Genomic DNA, 21,907 nt, shown 5'->3' with positions numbered 1-21,907 from the left:
ATATTCCAATTTGTTTTTTGCCTGTCTGTCTTGTCTGTCTAGGATGAAACATTAGACACTTTCAGTATACAGTAACAAAGTGGTATTAAACTCATACAATGGACAAAAGAAGAGGAGGTCATCATCACTCAAGGACGAGTACATCTCTCTGTGAACCACTCCTTTTCTCTTTCTCTCTCGGCTTCTCTCTTTCCTTCCATCCGGCTATGATCTCTACTGTGTTCTGTGCAGTCAGATCGGTTTGTGCATGACTTTGTGTTGTGTGTGTGCGTGTGTGTGTGTGTGTGTGAGACTAATGTGAGTGGACATCACAGGAGGGCAGGGGCTGAGGGTTAGGGGTATGGTTGTGAGCAGTGATGAGCAGCAGTGGCTGGAACTAGACTGCTGCAAAACCAAAAATAGAGGCACAACTACACTGTGCTCTGGAACAATGTGGACAACTAAAGATTTCACTGAGTTGGGTTTGTATCTGTATATCTATAGACACATGCCTTTATTTAATTTACATCTGGCATGGATGTATATACAAAAAGAGTCCCACTCCTGTAAGAATGATGTTTTGGTAGGAATGTGAAAGTGTTTGTGCCCTTGCTCTCATTTATATCCCTCTCTCTGACTTCTCATCTCTCCCTCTCTTCCTCACTCCCTTTCATAAGTCGTAAAGCCTGCTCTACTGCTAATTCCAGTGGACAGTGTCCCTAGGGGTGGATTCTCCTGGTGTCTGAAGCCAAAACCTCTGTGACGCACTCTGACGCATAGGGTGATAGATTTGGAACTGGGCATACATACTGCAAGAACTGTGGCTGAACCAAGGAAATAAAAATAGTAGAAATAAGGGTTGAAAAACACTATTACGCTGGGTCTTCAGTCTATGGAGAAAAATATCTCATGATGAATAATAAAAGGTGCTATGGAAAATTTGGGAATCATGCAGAACAAACACAGAGATGATGGGGTGCTATCTACAAGGACTGTATTATAGCATGCTCAATACAAACTATGCTTTAATAATAGCACCAGCCTACAAAAGTGTTCAGCTGACATTCCATGATGTAGGCATCTGCTTCTATTAAACACAAACTAAGTATTAAAACCACCAAATGTTCATTTATAGGTTTTGCTAGCAGTTCGAACAAGAAGGAGAAGGAAGTAAAAGATGAGTACAAAATGAGAAAGGACTGTAGGAGCAACAAAAACAGTCACTGTTAAATAAAGGTCAAATTGCAGAGGAATAGAAGGCACATGCCAAAGGCACATGCATCAGGTCAGTGGACCACCCTCTGATTGTCAACCATTGTATTCAGATTCAGAAAAACTTTAATATATGCACAGTATAATAAAAATAAATAATGCTGATAATACAACCCTGTTTCCAAAAAGGTTAGGACACTGTGTAAGATGCAAATAGAAACAGAAAGTGATAATTTGCAAAACACTGAAACCCCATATTCAATTGAAAATATCATTGAACATATTAAATGTCATTGTTTTTTGAAAATGATGTCTTCATTTAGTATTTGATGTCAGCAACTCTTTTCAAAAAAAGTTGGTAATGTTTACTACTCTGTTGCATCACCTCTTCTTTTAACAACACTCTGTGAGCGTTTGGGAATGGAGGAGACCAATTGCTCTAATTTTGTAAGTGGAACGTTTTCCCATTCTTGCTTGATGTATGATTTCGCCAAACATTTCCAATGGGCAGCAAGTCCTCAAGTGCAAGGTGACGAGTCCACCCGCGCTCTTTTAGCATGGGGCCATGCTGTTGTAATACATGTAGAATGTGGTTTGGCATTGTCTTGCTGAAATAAGTAAGGCCCTAAAAAAGCCTTCGTCCTCTATATATCATTCAGCTTTAATGGTGCCTTCACAAATGCGCAGGTTACCCATGCTTGTACCATCAGGGATGCTGGCTTTTGAACTGTGCGCTGATAACAAGCCAGATGGTCCTTGTCCTCTTTAACCCAGATAATGCAGAGACCATGATTTTCAAAAAGTTACAAAAAAGGTCAGTGCAGGACAGTTTGCTACTTCGCCTCAGTCCATCTTAAATGAGCTCAGGACCAGAGAAGGCAGCAGGTCTCTGGATCTGGATCTTATATTCGGTTTCCTCTTTGCATGAGTTTCAACTTGCATTTGCAGATGCAGCGATGAACTGTGTTCATGGACAATTGGTTTTGGAACACAGGCAATGGTTTTGGAGCTGTTCCTGAGCCCATGCAGTGATGTCCACTACAGAATTGTGTCTGTTTACAATGCAGTGCCATCTAAGTGCCCAAAGATTGCAGCCATCCAATTCTGGTTTCCAGCCTTGTCTCTTGTGTACAGAGGTGCAATTTTATGTTGAGAAACATTATTATCTTAAGTGTGCGAATATTCATCCAGGTCATTGTAAGCTTTAGGGCATTCAATCGTTCGCAACTGGACCTCTACAGTTTGTCTTAGAAGATGGGGGGTTCGTTTGCCTCACAATAGAGTGATACCATTCTTGGTTTTGTGGGTTGGCCTCACTCAGGGGATAAATACTTGAACCTAACACCATTGCATTGGACTAGAGCTGTCCTATCTTGTCTGGTGCGCATGAACTGATGAAGCCTGCTCCGATGAGAGGCGAAACGTCTTCTAAGACAAACTGACGAGGTCCAGTTGCGAACGATTGAATGCCCTAAAGATTATTATCTTAAATTGTTGCACTATTTGCCAGCGCAGTCTGTCAGAGTGGTGAACCCCTCCCCATCTTTACTTCAGGAAGACTCAGCCCTTCTGGGATGCTCTTTGTATATCCAATCATGTATAGCCTGTTGCTAGTTAACCTAATTCATTGTGAGATGTTCAACGAGGTGTTTTCCTTTTTCCAGTGTTTTGTTGCCACTGTGCCAACTTTTTTGAAACTTGTTGTTGGCATCATTTTCTAAATCAGGATATAATAATAATAATAATAATATAGGACATTTCTCAATTTCAACATTTGAAATTGGAAATGGGGTGGTCTGAATACAAAGTAAGTTGAGTTCTACTTAAAGGGCAGGAGTTATATTGTTGAATGGCCAGTGGAGGGACCTCCTGTGGTGTTCCATGGAGCACTTGGTCACTCTGAGTCTCTGGCTAAATGTGCACCTCTGGCAGACCAGAACATGATGTAGAAGACGGGAGATGTTGTTCATGATGGAGAGGAGTTTTGAGAACATTGTCCTCTCTGCTACTACATACAGGGATTCCAGCTCCATCCCCAGGACGGAGCTGGCCTTCTGAATCACTTTGTTGAGTCTGTTGGTGTCAACGACCCTCAGGCTTCTGCCCCAGCAGACCACAGCAAAGAAAGTGATGCTAGCCACCACAGACTTGTAAATCACCTGTAGCATGGTGCTGCAGACATTGAAGGACCAGAGCCTCCACAGGAAAAAGATCCTGTTTAAAGAGATTTACAGAGATCCTGGTACAGTCCAGTTTGTTGTCCAGGTGGACACCCAGGTATTTGTACTTCTCTACAAATATAAACATCCTGTATTGCATGTCACTGTCCAATTGATGTTGTCCACCCCATCATGTCGAATTAATAAGAATGTTTTGTGAGGATCACTCCATCTCCTTCATTAGAGACCACCCCTTCTTGCTCTGCCCTCTTGGTAAGCTCTGACCTCTGTTGCCTTGGAGATACTGGGAGGAAGGCTGCCAGAGCATGAGGTCATTTACTAATTCTCACAACAGTACTTCTGCCCACCTCTTCCACGGTGGGCGGAGAAAAAAAACAAAAACAAAAAACAGAATCAACATCATGTCCTGTCGTCCTCTCTGCCCTTATCTTTACTCTTGACAGTGCTGGTTCTTTCTCTTTCTGTGGTCACCATTTCCTTCCTCCTCTTGATATTGTGTTTGAAAGTTGGCTCTATTTTTCAGAAATTTTGCTGTTTTTACGTAACAAACATTTGTGGATGTTTATGTATTAGTGTACACTGAGAGAATGATGACACCAAGATGATCTTATTTTCGCAAAATCTTAGGATGTTCATGGCATCTGAAACAGCTTTGCTCAGTGAAATACAGCCTCCCCAAAGCTGTGGATTTAAAAATGTGTTTACTACTAACTGTACTGTCTTTTCTTAACATTAGAGTACATACAGAGTTCTAGCTTTAACATTATTCTTTAAATTACATTACATCATAACTATTGGAATAAGAGGTGGATTATGTATTTGAAACACATATGACAGCATATTGCTGGCACCATGACAGAATAAATATGTTTAATTTGTGGTTATCTGAGAAACTTACAAGATATATTTTTCGTATTTTCTTGCAACAAGATAGCAGCTTATTACACTTTTACAAGAAACTTATGTTGTGATACCAATTTATAACTTTATTTTATATCACAAAGATTTCTTGTTATTTGAATATCAATGTACTGTACTTTCTCATAATGTCATAAATTGGTCTGTTCTATAAGTTGTTGAAAACTTTGGTATATAGTCACAATGGGAATAATAACATTAAAAATAATAAGCATATGCTGTGTGTATTACACCTGTGTGCCTTTATATGCTGTGTATGTCAGATGCTGAATGTGACAGCAAGCAATAGAAAGCCATCAGTTTTAGGTCTCTGGAATTTACACGTACATGCCTAGAAGGTAGAAACACGAAATGAAAAAATGACAATATGGTGATGGCAATTGCATTAATGTTAAGTTATAGTATTCTCAATATATAATAAAACCAATTTATGTGAAAACACAGGTACAGTCTTTTAAAAGCACATGTGATTCCCAACATTCCTCGCACATGACATACTTTTGGTAAGTAAGAAAACTCCCATTAACTGAATTTCTCTATAATGACTAACATTAATCCCCCCCACCCTTATTCTAATTACCAGAGCAGCCCAACTTGCATATGACTTAATGACATTAAATACACTCAGTTAATTTCAGTATTTCAGTCACCCAGCTACCAATGAATTCAACAAGCAGAGAGAAACAGGCAAATAGACAGGCAGAAGAAACAAGGTGTGTGTGTGTGTGTGTGTGTGTGTGTGTGTGTGTGTGTGTGTGTGTGTGCGTGTGTGTGTGTGCGTGTCAGGAAGTGTGTGTCTGAATGTGTGTGTGTGTGTGAGTGTGTGTGTGTGTGTGTGTGTGTGTGTTCATTCAGACATGGAAAGGAACAGTGTGTGCCACGAAGTGAGGTGTTGAGATGAAAGACAGAGAAGAATAAAAAAAACCCTCTGAAGTCTCCCATCCCATCCTGCCCTGAGAGCATCCTGCCCGTCTGGCCCCGGAGCAGAAGGACAGACAATAAAATGAGGTGGGACCAGAGGAAGTCCTTACTGCTTTAGGCATTTGTTCCTGCCAAGTTCATTCCGTTCCACTTTTCTTTGGAGGCACGCTGCTTTTGGCTTTCATCCTTTCCTCCTCCTTTCTTCTGCTCTTCCCTCTTTTTTCCTCAGAACCTTTCTCCTTTCCTGTATTGTCTTCTATTCTCCTCTTCTTACGCTCTGTGGCATTTAGATCCCTCCCACCAGTAAGGCTTTCTTTGCTCTCTTTCTTTATTCTCAATTCTATCACTCTCGTTCTCATTCCCTGGCAGTGTCTGATGTCAACATTAGCATTAAACCAGCATTAGCCCTCTGTTGTGCACTCTCTTTCTGGCCCCATTTTCCAGCTCAGCATCTGGGTGCAGATAATACAGCAACATCGTCACCTTATCTCCTCAGAAATGACACACTGGGCTCACACCGTGTCAAACGGCGCTTCATCCTGCTCCTATCTGATCCCCAGATGAAAATAAAAAACTGCCCTGCTGAGCCTTGAGTGTAAGACACAGCCCCAGATCTTTAATGGGATGTATGTGTGTGACTGGGTGTGTACATGTGGTTCACTCAGCAGACATCTCCCTATCTTTGTCAGTTTTCAGTGCCAGCATTAGTATAATGAAGGATGTACAGAAATAATATGTCAGTGGACAGTTTGTGGCTTCAGCAGGAGGTCAAAGCCTTACAGATGTGGTGAATGCAGTCATACAAGACAGTGGTGTCAAATCAGGTCATGTTTGTAACTTCCTTTCATTAACAAGATAAGACTGCCCTGCTTAACCAAACCAGGAACTCACCAGAATTTGTATAACGTTGTTTATACCTTTCAATGTCATTTTTTTGCCATTTAGATTACAAAACTACTGAGTTATATGATCAGATCAATCAAATATCAAATATATGTCAGATTAAGCATGATCGGGGTAAACTGATGTTTGGGATATAAACCACTCTTAGTTGTGGTATGTGAGGCCACGCAGGGTCATGTAGGGTCAGATCAGGAAAAGATAAACCAGAGGTGATAATGTTTGAGGGGCTATTAGGATGTAAAACTTCTATAGATGATTATGATTGTTGCAAAGGAGAACATTCTTCAGTGGGACAATGCCCAGAACATGATCTGGTCTTTGAGACAAGAAAAATATGGGTGGAGTTAGACAAAACGCCATGCTATATATTGTGTTGTGTGTATGTTAACTGCAGAGTTTTCTGATCTGACCCTGAAGCTCTCTCAGATGGCATCTGTTCTGATACTGCTTGTTAATAAATTTCTCTTTAACTCAAGCTTGTATCAGCAGGTTCTTCGTACAGCATCGTCATACCACTGATGCCACTGGCTTATAAACATCACTACAATATGAAATGAACCCTTCTCATCCCTCCTACCTGCGAGCACAGGTCCTGGGGCTTCCCCCCCATGCCGTGGGGCATTTCCCGGCAGCGGGTGGACAGGTTGAGGATGGCTGTGGCAGCCATGTGGGCTGCTTCCATGTCATGACTGTAGTCAAAGCTGCTCTTGCTGCAGGTGCTGCTGGCGCTGCTGCCCCCACCCCCTCTGCCTCCTCCTGCGCCTCCTCCTCCACCTCCACAGCTCAGGCTGCTGCTGCTACTGCTGGGAGCGTAGGTGCTGGTGGTGCTGCTGGCTGAGCTGGTGTTCTTACAGTAACGTTTGGCTGCGGGACACGTTAAGGAAATACAAGAAGAAGATTGCGTTGTCTGCCAAACTTTTATAGTTACATTCACAAAACGTAGCCTTGAAAAAAACATATGGTCAGTTAGATTTTGTTGTTTTAATTGACACTCTCTACATTTAAAATAATATTCCACATCAGAAGATTCCACAAAATATTCGTTTTACCCAGAAATGTTTATGCCTGATACAGCTCAAAGGAGCCTTTTTATCGTAGTGTGTGTGTGGATGGTGTTATGAGTTTACTAAATCTTGAACAACGGTTATAAAAGTCAGTTCACCATGGAAGAGATGAACAATATTTTATATTATATATTTTTTTTTATATTTATTTATTCATTTTTGGTCATTAATGCCAACATACGCTCATATATATTACATATTACATATTTCCTTTACATTTTGTGCAATATTACATTTACTTTTTACTGTTTTGTATATTTTCTTCTTCTGTACAATAGTATTAACACTATTTATTATCATTAATAATTTGAAGGCAGCATACATTTTTTTCCACAGTCATTGCAGCAAGGCATATTTTGTATATTATTTCTACATATTTTTTTCTTTTATATAGTCAAAAAACTTAATTTTACTTGTATAATATGTACATATATAGTCAGCTTTTTATTTTATATTTTGTTTTTTGAATTTCTGTATCCCTGTTGTTATTTTTCTTTGCAACTGCTATTACATGCTGCTGTAATACCCAAATTTCCCCAGCTTTGGATAAATAAAGTTTTACCTTGTCTTATTTTAGCATTTATTTTGCTGTAAAACGTACCGTCATATCCTTTGGGGGAGGTGTCTCTTTGTCCGTGAACTTTGGGTGCGATGGCCCGTTTCCCATACACTTGGTGGTTGTTACTGCCATCAAAGGCGCTGTAGTCAAAGCTGGTCTTGGAGTACTTCTCCAGCTCCTTGGCCAGGTTGGAGCGGGGTGTGCTGGTGGAAACATTGTTCTTGTAACCATATTGTGGATAGTCCAGTTGTTTGACAAAGCACATAGGCCTGGAAAATAAATGACGAGGGGGTGGAAGTTGGACCGAGGCACTTCAACATTGCCCAGGGGAAGAAGAGGGAACTTGGCATATGGTTGAAAATGGCCAGATGCAAGGGGAGGTGCAGACTGTAATGGATCGGAACATGGAGGATGATGCTGGTGGATGGTGGGGTGACTTGGGTGTGGAGCATCCCTTTTATACATAATAGCAAGGACGTTTTCTTCCTCCTGCTTTACAAAAAACGAACTACAAAAAACTTGCATGTGCATTCCTTTTATTGTGTCATATTTCTGATATTCTGCTGTTATTATTTGATATACATTCATATCCTCAATCTAATATCACAAAGAAATTAATTGTAGGATCTTACGCTGTTTATGTTGTTAGATATAAATATAAAATTTTAAATAGAAAATTACTTTTATTACTTTCCATCACAGCATTTCCATGATTATCAAAGAAACTCTCATTCAAAAAGCTCTCCACTATGACAAATGAAGCCAATCGACAAACGACTTGCCTTCAGAAATGAACATGCAGTCTCTTAGAAGTATTCTCAGAGGACAGGAGAACACAAACATAAAACAGAAAGGGAACACTTTCTCAATAGCTTTACAAAATGCAGGGAAAAGAGAACAAGACTGAACATGACTGAATAACAATTCTCTATTTGCTATTATGTTACAGTCAGTACGCCTTAGCATAAAATCCACATTTTACATGTCCTTTCATTGAATGACCACCTATTCTATCTAAAACCTCAATCGCTCTGTAAAATAAAAATAAAAACAGAATGCAATCATTTGCAAATGAACTGTGTTTACCGACATTGGTTTTACAAAGTGCTCCCCGTCCCATGTAGTGGTATCCTTTATACAATATGTGTTCAGAGAGTGTTTAACCTCACCCCATCCTGGCTTGTGAATGACTGAGCCTTTCGAGAATGCTGTCAACTGTCAACTGGTTACCAATGACCCTGTTTACCACTGAAATGTTCCAAACAGGTGTTTTTTGAGCATTATACAACTTTCCCAGTCTTTTGTTGCCCCTGTCACAACTTGTTTGAAATGTGTTGCTGGCATCAAATTCAGAATAAGCAGATATATAAAAATTAATAAAGTTGATGAGGTAAAACATCAAATTTATTGTCTTTGTACTGTTTCCAATTGAGTATAAATCAAAAAGGATTAGTAAATGAACACATTCTGTTTTATTTCTGTTTTACACAGCATCCTAATTTTTTTGAACTCACGGTTGTAACATTTTTCTGACAAAACATATGGACTGACTATGCACTATAAGCTTATGTGTATGTATCTCTGTCATATTCTTTCCATCTCATATATTGGCTTACTCCAACAGAGCATGTCATCATATATAATGCAAATGAAAGTGAAGAGTGAGTACTACCTTAAGACTCGGTCAGAGGCCTGGTTGGACTTGGAGCCATCACAGCTCTGGTGCTTCTCCTGGGCTTTGGCCAGCTTCTCAGCTGCAGCGATTGGACATCCTGACAGACTGAAATGAGAAAGTGACTGTAGTGGCATGGTGGAACATGTATCTGAGAATTTGAAAGGTGAAAATGTTACATTAAATGTGCATTCTGGAAAATGTTTGGCTTGTTAGAGTACTTGTCAGCTGAACTGCCAGCCCGAAAACAGTGCACATCTGTTTGTCAGCCAATCAATCCAAATGTTTACCAGTGTGAAAATACCTGACTATAGTTCAGAAAGTCTGTGCTTAGAATGCAAAAGCATTCATTTTCATCACTTTTAACACTTTCAATAAAAACAAAACTGGCAACAGCTTGGATGTATCTGGCTGAGTGACTTGAAGATATTCCCCTATGGACAAATCTTTATGTGTATCTGCAGCATTTTCAAGCACATGCTGACAAAGACACACATTTGGAAACTACACTTACTTCTGGTCCAATAGAATTTAGGGCTGTAAATCTTGCACCTGACAAGTAACTGACCAAATGTGACAAAAGTTCATGTTTTTATACTTAACCCCTATTATTCCCCATCCAGTCTGTCATCTGTAGTATGCTGGGCCATGGTGAAAGTATTATCTTTGACAATGGCCTGAAGCTAGCAGAGAGTTGTGTTCATGAGCACCTGTCATCAGACATGCATGACAGTGTGCTGGGCTAAGAGTGTGTATCAGGTTGTGAAATGTACGGTAGTATATGGAGGTTTATACCAGCTCTTTCCAGTAAAAGTGAAAGTTTATTGTGCAAGTCCATGTGCATGCCCATTTTGCACTGCAGCTGTGTCACTGAGCACAGCATGGAGGCATTCTCCTCCTCCCAGGTCTGCACCTCTCCTGTCACCCTGGCTGAGTGGCAGAAAGGTGCTAATGGCTGCTGCTACGCCCGACTCCCTAAGCATCTGCTGTGGGTGACACTCTTCTTTCACTGTCACCTCATCGTGTCTGACAGCACTGGCAAGAGTGCCCACCTAGTTCAGTTTCTCCCTCCTAACTTGCACCTGATATGCCATTTTTCACCACAAGCTGATAAATCGTTTTTGCTGTGCAAGGTGTGAATTGCTACATTCTAATTAGTCTCAGATAAACTATGGGATTGTTAAGCAACTGAACTACTTTAATTATTTCCTTCTACCAACATCATGAGGAAGACTGTACTTATCCACACAAAATCATGGGTTTAAAAAAAGCAAAACAAAAAGATGACTTCGAAAATACTGACAATGAAAAAAAAAAAATCAGGATAATGAGGATAAAGTATATTTTAAAAAAGTCCCATGGTGAAAAAGGAGGGTGCAACATGGACAGTGCCAGTTTCATATAGGCAGGCTGTCACTTACCTTCTGTGGGAGTTTCTGTTGCTATTGACATGACCGCGTCCCGTGCAGCCAGGCGTAGGACACTTAAGAACATTCTCATACATAGCCACAACTTCATACAGACAGGAGATAGGAATGAAAGACAGGGAAGGTTAGGAGCCCCTTACAATCACGCATGAGCTCTATTAGTGTGTGAGGAGCTTGGCATTATAAACATCATTAAGAAATGAGCCTGTGTGAACCCAAATGACCTCTTCTTCATTTTAATGAACACTAGTTTCAGAGGGCAGGCAAGGTTTCCCACCATATTGCTTCCACTTATCCAGCCCTTTCAAATTAGTATTCATAGAATAGGGACAGTCATGAATAAAAAGATGTCATTTAAGTTTAACAGGACAAAGCCTGTAAGAGACTGAAATGGAGGGAAATTTTTGGCATGCAGAAAGCAGAGCAACCAACAGCTAGCAATCATGCAAAACACAAGTCTTGAAATCAATGGAGGAAGCAGACAGATGGAATACAGCTCCTTGATAGAGTGAGCTTTCCTATCATCTGCATGCTGTTAGGGAGAAAGCGCAGTCTTCAGTCCCATTTACTATTAAAACAGTGCATAACTCTCTCAGATCCCCTTGGCAACCAGCCAATTAGATTAATGATCTATGTATGTCCGAGAGGAGCCGTTGGAGCACCGCACGTGCGGTGAAGGGTCGTCTAGCACTCAGGGCCAAACCCCATCAGCACCAGCCTCATCATTATCACCCCCTTAAACTTTAACTCCTCGTCATCCTCCTTCCATTACATACTAATTGGTGTTTGGTGCAGGTAATTGGACAAAGCCTGCCACCTCAACATGCCACAAGCCAATACATTATGCATATCCCAGTATTGCCCTGCCCTCTGCAAAGACACAGATAGAATGGCAAGAAATTGAAGTACTGGGTCTGATTTAGTGAGCACAGATCAAAACAGCACTATCGGGATGCTGAGGAATAGAATAACACAAAGAAGCAAACAGGAGGCAATGTGGCTCCAATTGCCTAGTATGTCACAAAGGTAATTCATTTTAGAGACAAAGGCTCCCATGTGAGCTGATTAAATATTTTAGCATTCTACAGAAAAGAGATATGATGAGCAAACAGGAATGAGAATTAATGAAATTGAGATATGATTTAATCATAATTTTTCACATTTCCCAAAGAACAGTCTGGTTACACTGTGTGATTTCCTAATTAAATGAAGCTACCTCATTAATTATATATTGTCCATTCAGGACAGCAAATGTGTTGTGTTGTGTGTGAGAGAATTGGCCATAGCCGAATCTTCCCCACATGCAGCTACATGTGTTATATATGTAGTTAAGCAAGGAGTCAGTCTGCATGAGACTACTGAGCACATACTGACAAAATATGGTGACTGGCCACTAAATGGCTGATAATGCACTGTGTGTGTGTGTGTGTGTGTGTGTGTGTGTGTGTGTGTGTGTGTGTGTGTGTGTGTCACTCTCAAGTATGCTTTTGAAGTATGGGAAGAAGGACTAAAGATGATGCCAGAAAGATCAAGGCGAGAACCTTTTCTGATCCAAAGCATCCTGTACCGTATTAGTGGTATCATCTTCACAAAAAGTTAGCCACAAGTGAGGAACAGGAAGAGGAACACAGACATCATATTGCAAAATCTCCAGTAACAATCATTCAGCCCATTCCAAGCTCCAATTCGGGGCTCTTGATCCCAGTCAAGGTCAACTGCTCTGAGTCATTACACAAGTATCTCAGGTTAAGGGAACTTGTATGAGCAGTGAATCATCTGTGACACTGCTGGTCTTTACAAGCCTAGCTTTAATTGTAACTAATTTCTTTGCCATTATTAATACCCTCTTTTATTTTGATTGCAGTCTGGGACATGGCAGATCATAACTTGATTTTCACTTTGCAGTTAATTAAACGTGTAAAGGGGCCTTTATTGAGAAGTTTGCACAAGGTGAATGACACTAAATAGCCGGGGTGAAATCTCTAAACGGAAAACTCACTATTCATTCAGGGCTAATGTTTATTGCTACTTCACTTGAGCTGTAGCTTAAAGACATGATACTGCCTGGCTATTCAACAGAACTTAATTGAGCAAGGAATACAAATAAATGAATGGGTTTTATGGCATGGATGACTGAGGCGGGCTCAGTATTACCATTGTCAGTAAACCATGCTGTGAAGAAGCATGCTACCCATATATCACCTACAATGATGAAACCAGTGGATGGGATTATCACATGCTCTTAATCACTGTCAGTCAGTCTATAGTGGAGGATGAAGTCTCATGCAGTCAAGTAAGTCTCTGATTGACAGCTTTTTACCAACCCACCAATTTCTGCATGGCCACTATTTCCACAACTCAGAGGCCTCATCACCACAGTACACCAGAGTACAACAGTGCAATGTGGTGGGGGGTGGGACACCACATTTTAAAAGTAACTCATTGCATTAAGTACAGTCGTTTGACAATAACAAAGGCATATACGGCACTACTATTGAGATTCCAGTATTATTACCACAAGTGCAGTATCACATCACCCACCACTAACAATCAAGCCTTCAGCAGCTCTCAGCAGTTGTCACGATACAGGATAATCAGAACACGGGAGATTATAACTTCAAAACTCTATGTAACAGCCACCTGACCAATGGTTAAAAGTATAAACCAGAACAAAAATGACAATTACCTACATAAACCACCAAGTTCTGAATAGACGTGTGTAAGAAACACTATTGTACTAACACCAGAGTCGAAGGTTGTTGAAACTGTTGGTAACATTTGCCTTTTTGGAATATAAAACTGCAAACTTAACAAACTTCTCAGTCCAGTATGGCATGATGGGAAATACGGGCCATTGTCATTGCAACTTGTTGCAAAAGAGCTGTGGGTGTGTGTGTGTGTGTGTGTGTTTGTGTGTGTGTGTGTGCGGCTGGATCTGTCCAGAGAGGAGCACACTCTAGTCCACCTAGGTTGCAAATTCAAGATAAATATATTTGTCTTGTGCCTTTTCATTGGGCATCAACACTGCATTTAGCAGAATATTGTTCCACCAAGTCGGTGCAGAGCTGTAAAGATTAGAAATATCTGTTGCGTGAGACGTGAAAGCAGTAAAAACGTGTCTGAAATTCTAGTCAACAAGGCAGCCTTAGACACCAGGTTATACCCAGGCTATGCTATTGAATTATTACAAACCATATTATCACCATAATATATAGCCAAATATAATGCTAGTTGTACTATGGTTATTTTGGTGAAAGTAAAGCAAAAGTAGTGTAATCAGTCACACATTCCACAGACAGTAATATTGTAAAGTAACTTATTCCATTCAAATGATCGCAACAGGTAATATGTAATGTTTTGAAAGTAACTATTCCAAAATCTTCAGGCAATCAGCAAGCAAAAACATGGCCCCATGCACAAGGTCAAAAGAGAAGTACAGCTGCAACCAGTCTGACCTCTCACTGTGAAATATTAAACACAGTTCAATGACAAGAGCAAGTATACAGCACACAGAACAAGCCTGACACAGCAGTAATGTTGGGAAACATGCTGATGCCTGAACATCAAAGAAAAAGAAAAAGAAGGCCACAGGTTGGGTAAATGAGTCAAACCAGTGTTTGACTGAAGTGCTTACTTTCTGGTGGCACCCTGTCTTTGTGAGGACAGCCAGACAGGCTCCGATGATGGGGGTACAGGCCCGTCACATGACCCGTGCCATCACAGCCTGGTGTTGGACACCGACTCTCTTTCTTGTCCGCACGTGAAGCATCTGTTAGCAGAAAGTATTCTGAGATGACCACACATGATAAAATGCTGGACTGGCCCACTGAATACAACATGTTAGCACATGTGGGGATGGCTGACCATATCATTTTAAAGGAAGTTTAAAGGAAATGTATCTACCAGATATCGAGTTACAACTTGAGTAACAAGGGAGTTCCATAGGTGAATAACAAAAAGCATATGACATAATGAAAGGGAGTTATACATTATCTTGGGACTAAGGAACATATGCTGAAGAACACAAGATGTGCATTTAGGTTTTATATGTCACCTTTTCACTCACTATTGCTCTTCTCTCTATTGGGCATAGGGTGAACATATCTCCCTCAATTTTCAAAATCTTAGTTTGAACATCATGTTAAATATTTGACAAGACAGTTGTGATGATGCAAGATGATTGATGATGTACATACAATATTTATCTGTGATTAGGTTTATGGTCTCTAACAATGAAAATAATAATAAATGTTATTTTCTAGATTGATATAAATATACAAAATGAAGGAATTATTTTCGATTGATGATTGATAGTACAAAAATGCAATAATTCAAGTGTTTCATCTTTCAGTGTAGATTCAATTCAGTTATCATACTTCATTAAAGTCACATGACAGTTTGTTGAGCTGAGTGTGACAATGAGGGTCCGGAGCTCAAATACACACAGGCACAGACGCACACACCGGATGGGATTGTCTTTCTCTTCCCAAAATCTGGTCTGTTTCTTTGAAACCCAGATCAGATATAGTTACAATCAAAAAGCAGCAATCTCAAGCTGTGCCAGCTGGCATTGTTTCTGCAGATGTGACCATCGAACTGTACAACACTTCCCAATCAAGGTCAGACCTTCTTCTCACGATCAACATGACATGGCTCTTGATGCAATTTCCATTACAGTTAGAAATGGAAATTAGGAACATTTATGGAGCAATAATAGCCTTTAATACCTTTTCATAGCAGAATTACAGGAGAAGAGTGATCAATTTGGAGCCATTTAAGTGACAGAGACTTTTATTTGGAGGAAGTATTGGCAAAGTAGACAGGGGAGTGGCTATTATCTCATACCACAGAAAAACAGAACAATGAGTTTAACAGGCCTGTGTAACTTAGTAACTCCATCTAAGGCACTTACTGACAAACCAAAACATACAAGAGTGTGTGGAGAAAGAGTTATGAAAAGAATAATCAAGTGAAGGGGCAGAATGGTTGAGAAAGGACAAAACTGAGAGGTGGGATGGAGCATACCTACTCATACATTTACAGGTTAGTCACTAAATGAAATCCCATGTCTCATTCATCAGAAAAAAGACCTCATTCTCTGTGACTGTCATCTGTCTATTTCACATTAGGGGCATATGAGTTTGGTAAAATATTGCTTTGTCATGTCTGGCTCTTCTGTCTAGCACCAGGAAAATTTCATGTTGATAAAGAACTGTGTGTGTTTGTAAAATGTGGCCTCTTAATAATCACTACGTACTAATAATGTTTGAATACATTTCCACAAGCATGCACAAACGCACATACACACGTACACGTACATATGCATGATACCTGCACACTCTGCCTGCCCTGCTTCCATTGCAGAGAGTGAGGCAGCCAAGTGGAAGGCATATTAGAAAGCAGGGGATATTGATTGTGGCTGGGGACGGTCTGTGCTTTGCATAGCAAATGGCCCCCATTACCATACCATCTCTGGATAATTAATGTGCAGTCAGTGGGCCTGTCGTTCGTTATCGGTCATTCTGATACTGTTCAATTTTCATCTCAGCCTCATGCTTCTCTTAGGGAGCCGGGCTCTTCTCTGAACCCCTCCATCCCCCATCTCCCATTCCCTCGCTCTGCTCTGTTTTATGAATTACACAGGAACCCTGGTCAACGAGTGTCTGCTGCTATCTTGCCAGAGGAGAGATACTATCATGATGCAGCTGTCTCATGTCCTCTCATTATCCCAATGTTAGCCAGACAGAGAGCCCGTGGTAGGCACTTGAAATTAACATTTGTGTGGCATTTAAGTCGCAATATATACCTGCTGTGAGTTGAGTGGCATTTAAGGTGTAATATCACCCTGCTCTGAATTAGCATGCACTTGTTTGTTGGTCTCATCTGATACCTTCATTGTGGGAAGAAATTATTTAACATAAGTCTGAATATTATTGCACTAAATGATATGATGAGAGGAATAATGAGTTAAATGAGGGAGCTTGAAATCAGAACACTGTAAATGCTACTGCAATATCTGTGTGACTGTAAGTGTACTCTGTACGTATACAAGTACATCCAGTACACTGTATAACAAATACTACTGATGGAGTACTGCATTGTACTATATGATTATCCATATATGGTATCAGTAAGAATCCCTCTGAATGGTAGGTCGTAAGAGAAATGTAAAAAAAAGCTTCATTGTTCCCTGTAGAATAAATCCTTTTTAAAGGTAGAAGGTCTCTGTTTTGTAGCGTCCTCTCCCAAGTGCTTGCACAGGTTTAAAAATAGGCAGCTTTACCCCAAGCAGCATCGAAGGGATGAGATTTGCAGTCCTAACAGGCCGTGAAGATTGCCATTACTTATGCCTGACAAGCCTACCCTCTGATGTTTCTATGCTGGCCTATTTTAACAACATAAGCTGCTGCCGCTCCCGCTGCTACCGAGATGCGAATTTCCAAATTGGCTGAAAAAGCTTGTCCTGGGGTTATGGTAAGGTTCCCATGATGCATGTGGGCTGTCTAGTCTCCAATGCAGGATAGACAGAATACAGAGCCAAACAGTGGCAGAGACACATTTCACCTGAGCTTGTTAAATGCAGTAAACATATCCTCTCTTGTGTATATATGGTTTCTAGTGGAGGTTTGGTGTGCATTTGTGTGTGTCCATGTTTGAAAGAACCACTCACCTTTATGGTAAAAAGGCTTCTTCATACCATCAGGAAGCCGGGCTTTACGCTCAACACCGTAGCCATGCCGTGGGCCATGGTCTTCATGATTATACCTCACACCGTCTCTCCTAGCAGCCTCAGCTGCCATTTTATCCCGCATGGCCTTGGCCCGTTCTGACTCAAGTGCAATGGCCTTCTCCAATAGGGACAAGTTACCCTTTGTCATGTCAAACACTTCTTCTGATCGGTCCGATGTCACTGAGGCTGTGTCCTCATCAAAGTCCCGGTGGTTGGAGTGATATCGCTCATCCTGTGCACAACTGGAGAAAGCCTTGGAACGTGGACTCAGCTGTTCCTCTAGCTTCATGAGATTGTCCATGTCAGAATAGTTCCTATCAAGTGTCCTGCTATCATCTTGGCTGTGGTGGAAATCCCCATAGCTGTGATGCTGGGGCTGTTGATTGGGATCCACGCATGAAAAATGATTTTGCTGGGATGGTCCATTTCGGTCAGCGGACTTTGTTTCGCTTAGTTTCCTAGCAAGGTCAAAGCATTGGTTTCGTAGGCACTCCAGGCTGCTTAGACACACTTCCTCGTCGCTGTTTTCTATTTGTCCGTTACTGGAGGTCTTAACTTGTCCATTACCACCATTATGTGAATTTCCTCCGTGGTGAGCACAGTCATTCTCATTCCCGTTTTCGGCTGTACCATCCTCAAACTCCTGTCCATCTAAATTGTCAGCCAATACTGCACCGTGACCTTGTGCCAGCAGTTTAAGGGAGTCCACCGTCTCCCGAACGACATCACTATCAACGTCCAAACTCATGTCACCCCTGTGTGTTTCATCCCCTTCCCCATCTTCTTCCTCATCATCTTCTTCTTCTTCCTCCTCCTCCTCTTCATCATCATCGTCGTCGTCGTCATCCTCCTCCTCTTCTTCCTCTTCATCCTCCTCTTCTTCCTCAGCACTGTTGGAAGAGTTGCTGTTCATCTCAGATTCAGTCATGGCTCGGTTGGCAGCGTCTTCTGCGATTTTACCAAGGTTGAGGAGGGACTTGGCCACAAGTTCATCGTAGTTCTCATACTCGTCGTTATTGTTGTCGTCTTTCTCCGTTGGGCCAGTTTTGCCATTGCCACCGCCACCTCCACCATCACCCTCAGCCCCCTCACTGTTGCTCATCTGATCGTCCTCTGTTGGAAAGGAAGAACAAACATCTTGTAATTTAATTTCTGGCATGCTTTTTTACTGGTAAATCAGATTTCTAGGCTTGGTCCCTCCAAATCGGATAAGGAACTCTTTGCTTCCCCCAATAATTTACTTTGAGAGTCTTAACAGCAGTTTGTGGTCTGAATTGTGAATCAGCACAGGAAGTTAAATATAGCGGTTGGGGAAGGTTCCAGAGAAAGATGCTCTGGTAAATGAGAATCTATGAAACCAGGCACTATATCTTTAGCAGCTCTTATTTTTGCCCTTATTTCCTAGATGTCTTTAGAAAATGATATTCACAGGACTTATGATTAATAACATTGCTAAAGAATTCTGTAAATAGCTGCAAATTAGATAACATGTCGCTATTTAGTAGTGTATATCAAAAAACTGTGAGAAATCTTTGAATTAGAGCATTTTTTTTAGCGGGAGAGTCTAAAATCTGAAATATAATATGGTGTTCCATCTGCAACCCCAGTCAGGAGCTATTCATCTTTTGCTAGTAAAGTTCTTTTTTCATTCAATCATCAGTATCTTTAGAATTCCTTTCACTGCCTAATTGATTCTGACAGGCTGCAAAAGGTTAGTGAACCTCTTCTGTCAGTAATTTCAAGCACTCACTCCTGGAGCACTTCCAATCTCTCCTTTCACATTTCTGCCCTGAGCCGCCAGGAGCACATTGCTCACATTGGCGTCACATTTACCACTTATATTCTTGCAGAGAGAATGCCCTGAATTGGTTATGGATTAGCTACAGAGATGTGCATGCCACTGAGAAACACAGGGAAGCTTAAGAATGTCACCTCTACTACATGTAGCGGATAGGAATCTGCCAAGCGACCATCCAGTATCACTGTCTTGGGGTGTATGGGTAACATGGTAATGATACATATGGAAATATTTTTCTGCCTTTCTTAGGGGAAGTGCTGCAGATTCAAATGTTGTTAAATCTTTCTTTTCTAATAAGCAAATATAATGATTATAGAGATCACTGGTGAGAAGGATTTACCCTCCAGTAACAACAACACACACTGTGGCATGTCCATTCCACTTATCAAAAAACATAGTAATCAGTTACTACCCTATGAAAGGAGCTTGACAGGCTGATGAGACAATGGCAACAGTCCACTTTCTCAGTGCTTAGGGTAAGGCCTCAGCTATGGGCTCTAATGAACACCAGTCTATACAGAGGTTTTTTACATTCTGCAAGAAAATAATTGCACGGATGCCACATCAACACTCGGGTGTGTATAGCTACACACCAAATAGGGTTAAAACTCTCCTCTGTCAGACCTTTACTCTTAATTGCACTAGAAGGCGCTGTCAGGTCCAGTCGTGATGCAGGTGTGCAAAGTAGGATCTACTAGAGAAAAACCTCCCAGATGTAGTCTAGGCCATATCAGGGTACCAGATGGTATTTTTGTATAGTGCTTACAGGGGAGGCATAATTAAAGTACTGCTTTGATTGTCAACAGCTACAATATTCAGATTTACATTTTGTCAAGCAACATGCAACTGAGGGTTCTAATGTTGTTAAAAATAAATAGTTTGTTAATAGTCTTACAAAACTAATCATTGCTCCAGTTGTAGCATGATCTGGTTTAATATTTTATACAGAAGGTTAAAGCACTTCAGTGGATGGGAAATAATTAATTTTAACCATCAAAAAGGGCTCTATGCAAAATGAAGAAAGTAGGTAACAATTTGATACCAGTGCAACTCTCCCCCAGCTTCTTGTGGGTTTACATTTGCAGTGCAATAAAGGCTATGAAAATGCATACATATGCAATTAAAATGTGTAAATGAATGAATGAATGAATTACATTAAAAACAACAAATAATAAAAACCACTGTAAATAATTCATTCTATCGCTTCAGCCATGTTGGATTCAGTATGTTGTGTCTGGTCTGTCATCTCATTCCACTGCAAGACACAATCAGTGTTTGAACATCATTTGCTGCCAAATACTTAATTTGGCCCCTCAATTATGGAAATATAAACCAGATATGCATATGCAGCAGTAAGAAAAAATGGCAACTTTTTAAAATAGATCAAATTTTGTAAAGAAATTGTTACAGCATTTTGGGAAATATTTGTTTATCCGCTTTCTGGTGGACGGTTACATGAGAAGATTGATACTACTCTACAGCTAAGCGACAGGCAGTAGCCGCTTATCTTAGCTTAGCATAAAGACTGAATACAGGGGGAAACAGCTAGGTAACAAAATCCTCTCTCTGGTCCCTCTAAAGCTAACTAGCTACAACATTATATCTTGTTTGTTCAATCTATACAAAAACTTAAGTGTGAAAACAATAATTTGCCATTTTACGGGGTTTATGTGCCAGACTATTTTTTGCCTGAGCACAGTAACTTCCTGGAGTGTTCACTTTGTTGCCTGCTAACTGTCAGCTGAGCCAAGAAATTATCTGGCACGTAAACCCCATTAAAATGGCAAATTGTCATTTTGGTTTTTGTATGAATTAAAGCCTTTTGACAAATCAAGCTGTTTCCCCCTTGTTTTCAAACTTTGTGTTAAGCTAAGTTTAACAGCTGTTTAAATTTACCATACAGACATGTGAGTGGTATTGAATCATCACCAAAAAACGAATAAGCATATTTCCTGAAATGTTGAACTATTCCTTTAAAATTCTAAAAAGTTCTTCTAGTGCTTTCAGTACCTTTGAAACATCTGTCCAATGTGTTTCAATACATGATTAGAAAGTGATCTCACCTTGCCCTTGACTCTGCTCTGCTTCCTCTTCCTCTCCCTCTTCATAGTCCACCTCTGCTACCGCTTCCTCCTCTTCATCTGCCTCCTCCACCCTCTCCTCATCACCCTCTTCCTCCTCTTCTTGCTCCACCTCCACCTCCTCTTCCTCCTCCTCTTCCTCACCCTCTCCATCCCCTCTCTCTACCTCCCCTTCGTCATGCTCCATTTGCTCTATGTTGTAGTCCATGTAGCCTTCCATCTCCTCTTCTTCCTCCTCCACTTCTCCCTCTTCCTCCTCCTCCTCTTCCTCTACTGCTCTGTCCTCGTCCTCTTCCTCCCTGTCGTCCATCTCCTCGGTTCCATCTGTCTCGTAGCACTCCTCCATGGTGGAGTTGTCCATGTCATCTAGGTAGGTGCTCCTCTTAGGGGAGGTTTCCAGGGTTTGTCTGTCTAGACTCTTTCTCTTCTTGGCTAGAGGGCAGCCGTACACACTGCAGAGGAC

General features: G+C 40.9%; 1 protein-coding gene across 1 annotated transcript in view; it reads right to left on the bottom strand.

Annotated features, from left to right (window-relative positions):
* Window positions 1–18,667, bottom strand: part of myt1lb (myelin transcription factor 1-like, b) — a 30,172-nt gene extending 11,505 nt beyond the window's left edge. The window contains exons 1-6 of the mRNA XM_041953639.1: window positions 17,506–18,667; window positions 14,470–14,604; window positions 10,830–10,920; window positions 9,409–9,516; window positions 7,779–8,005; window positions 6,691–6,977 (exon numbers count right to left, since the gene is read on the bottom strand). Coding sequence (XP_041809573.1) covers window positions 6,691–6,977; window positions 7,779–8,005; window positions 9,409–9,516; window positions 10,830–10,920; window positions 14,470–14,604; window positions 17,506–18,667 — 2,010 coding nt within the window. The remainder of the gene's footprint in view (window positions 1–6,690; window positions 6,978–7,778; window positions 8,006–9,408; window positions 9,517–10,829; window positions 10,921–14,469; window positions 14,605–17,505) is intronic.
* Between the last annotated feature and the right edge of the window lie 3,240 nt (window positions 18,668–21,907).

This window comes from Chelmon rostratus, chromosome 15 (genome assembly GCF_017976325.1).
Source record: "Chelmon rostratus isolate fCheRos1 chromosome 15, fCheRos1.pri, whole genome shotgun sequence".
NCBI lineage: Eukaryota > Metazoa > Chordata > Actinopteri > Chaetodontiformes > Chaetodontidae > Chelmon > Chelmon rostratus.
This window is presented reverse-complemented; position numbering and strand designations above follow the sequence as displayed.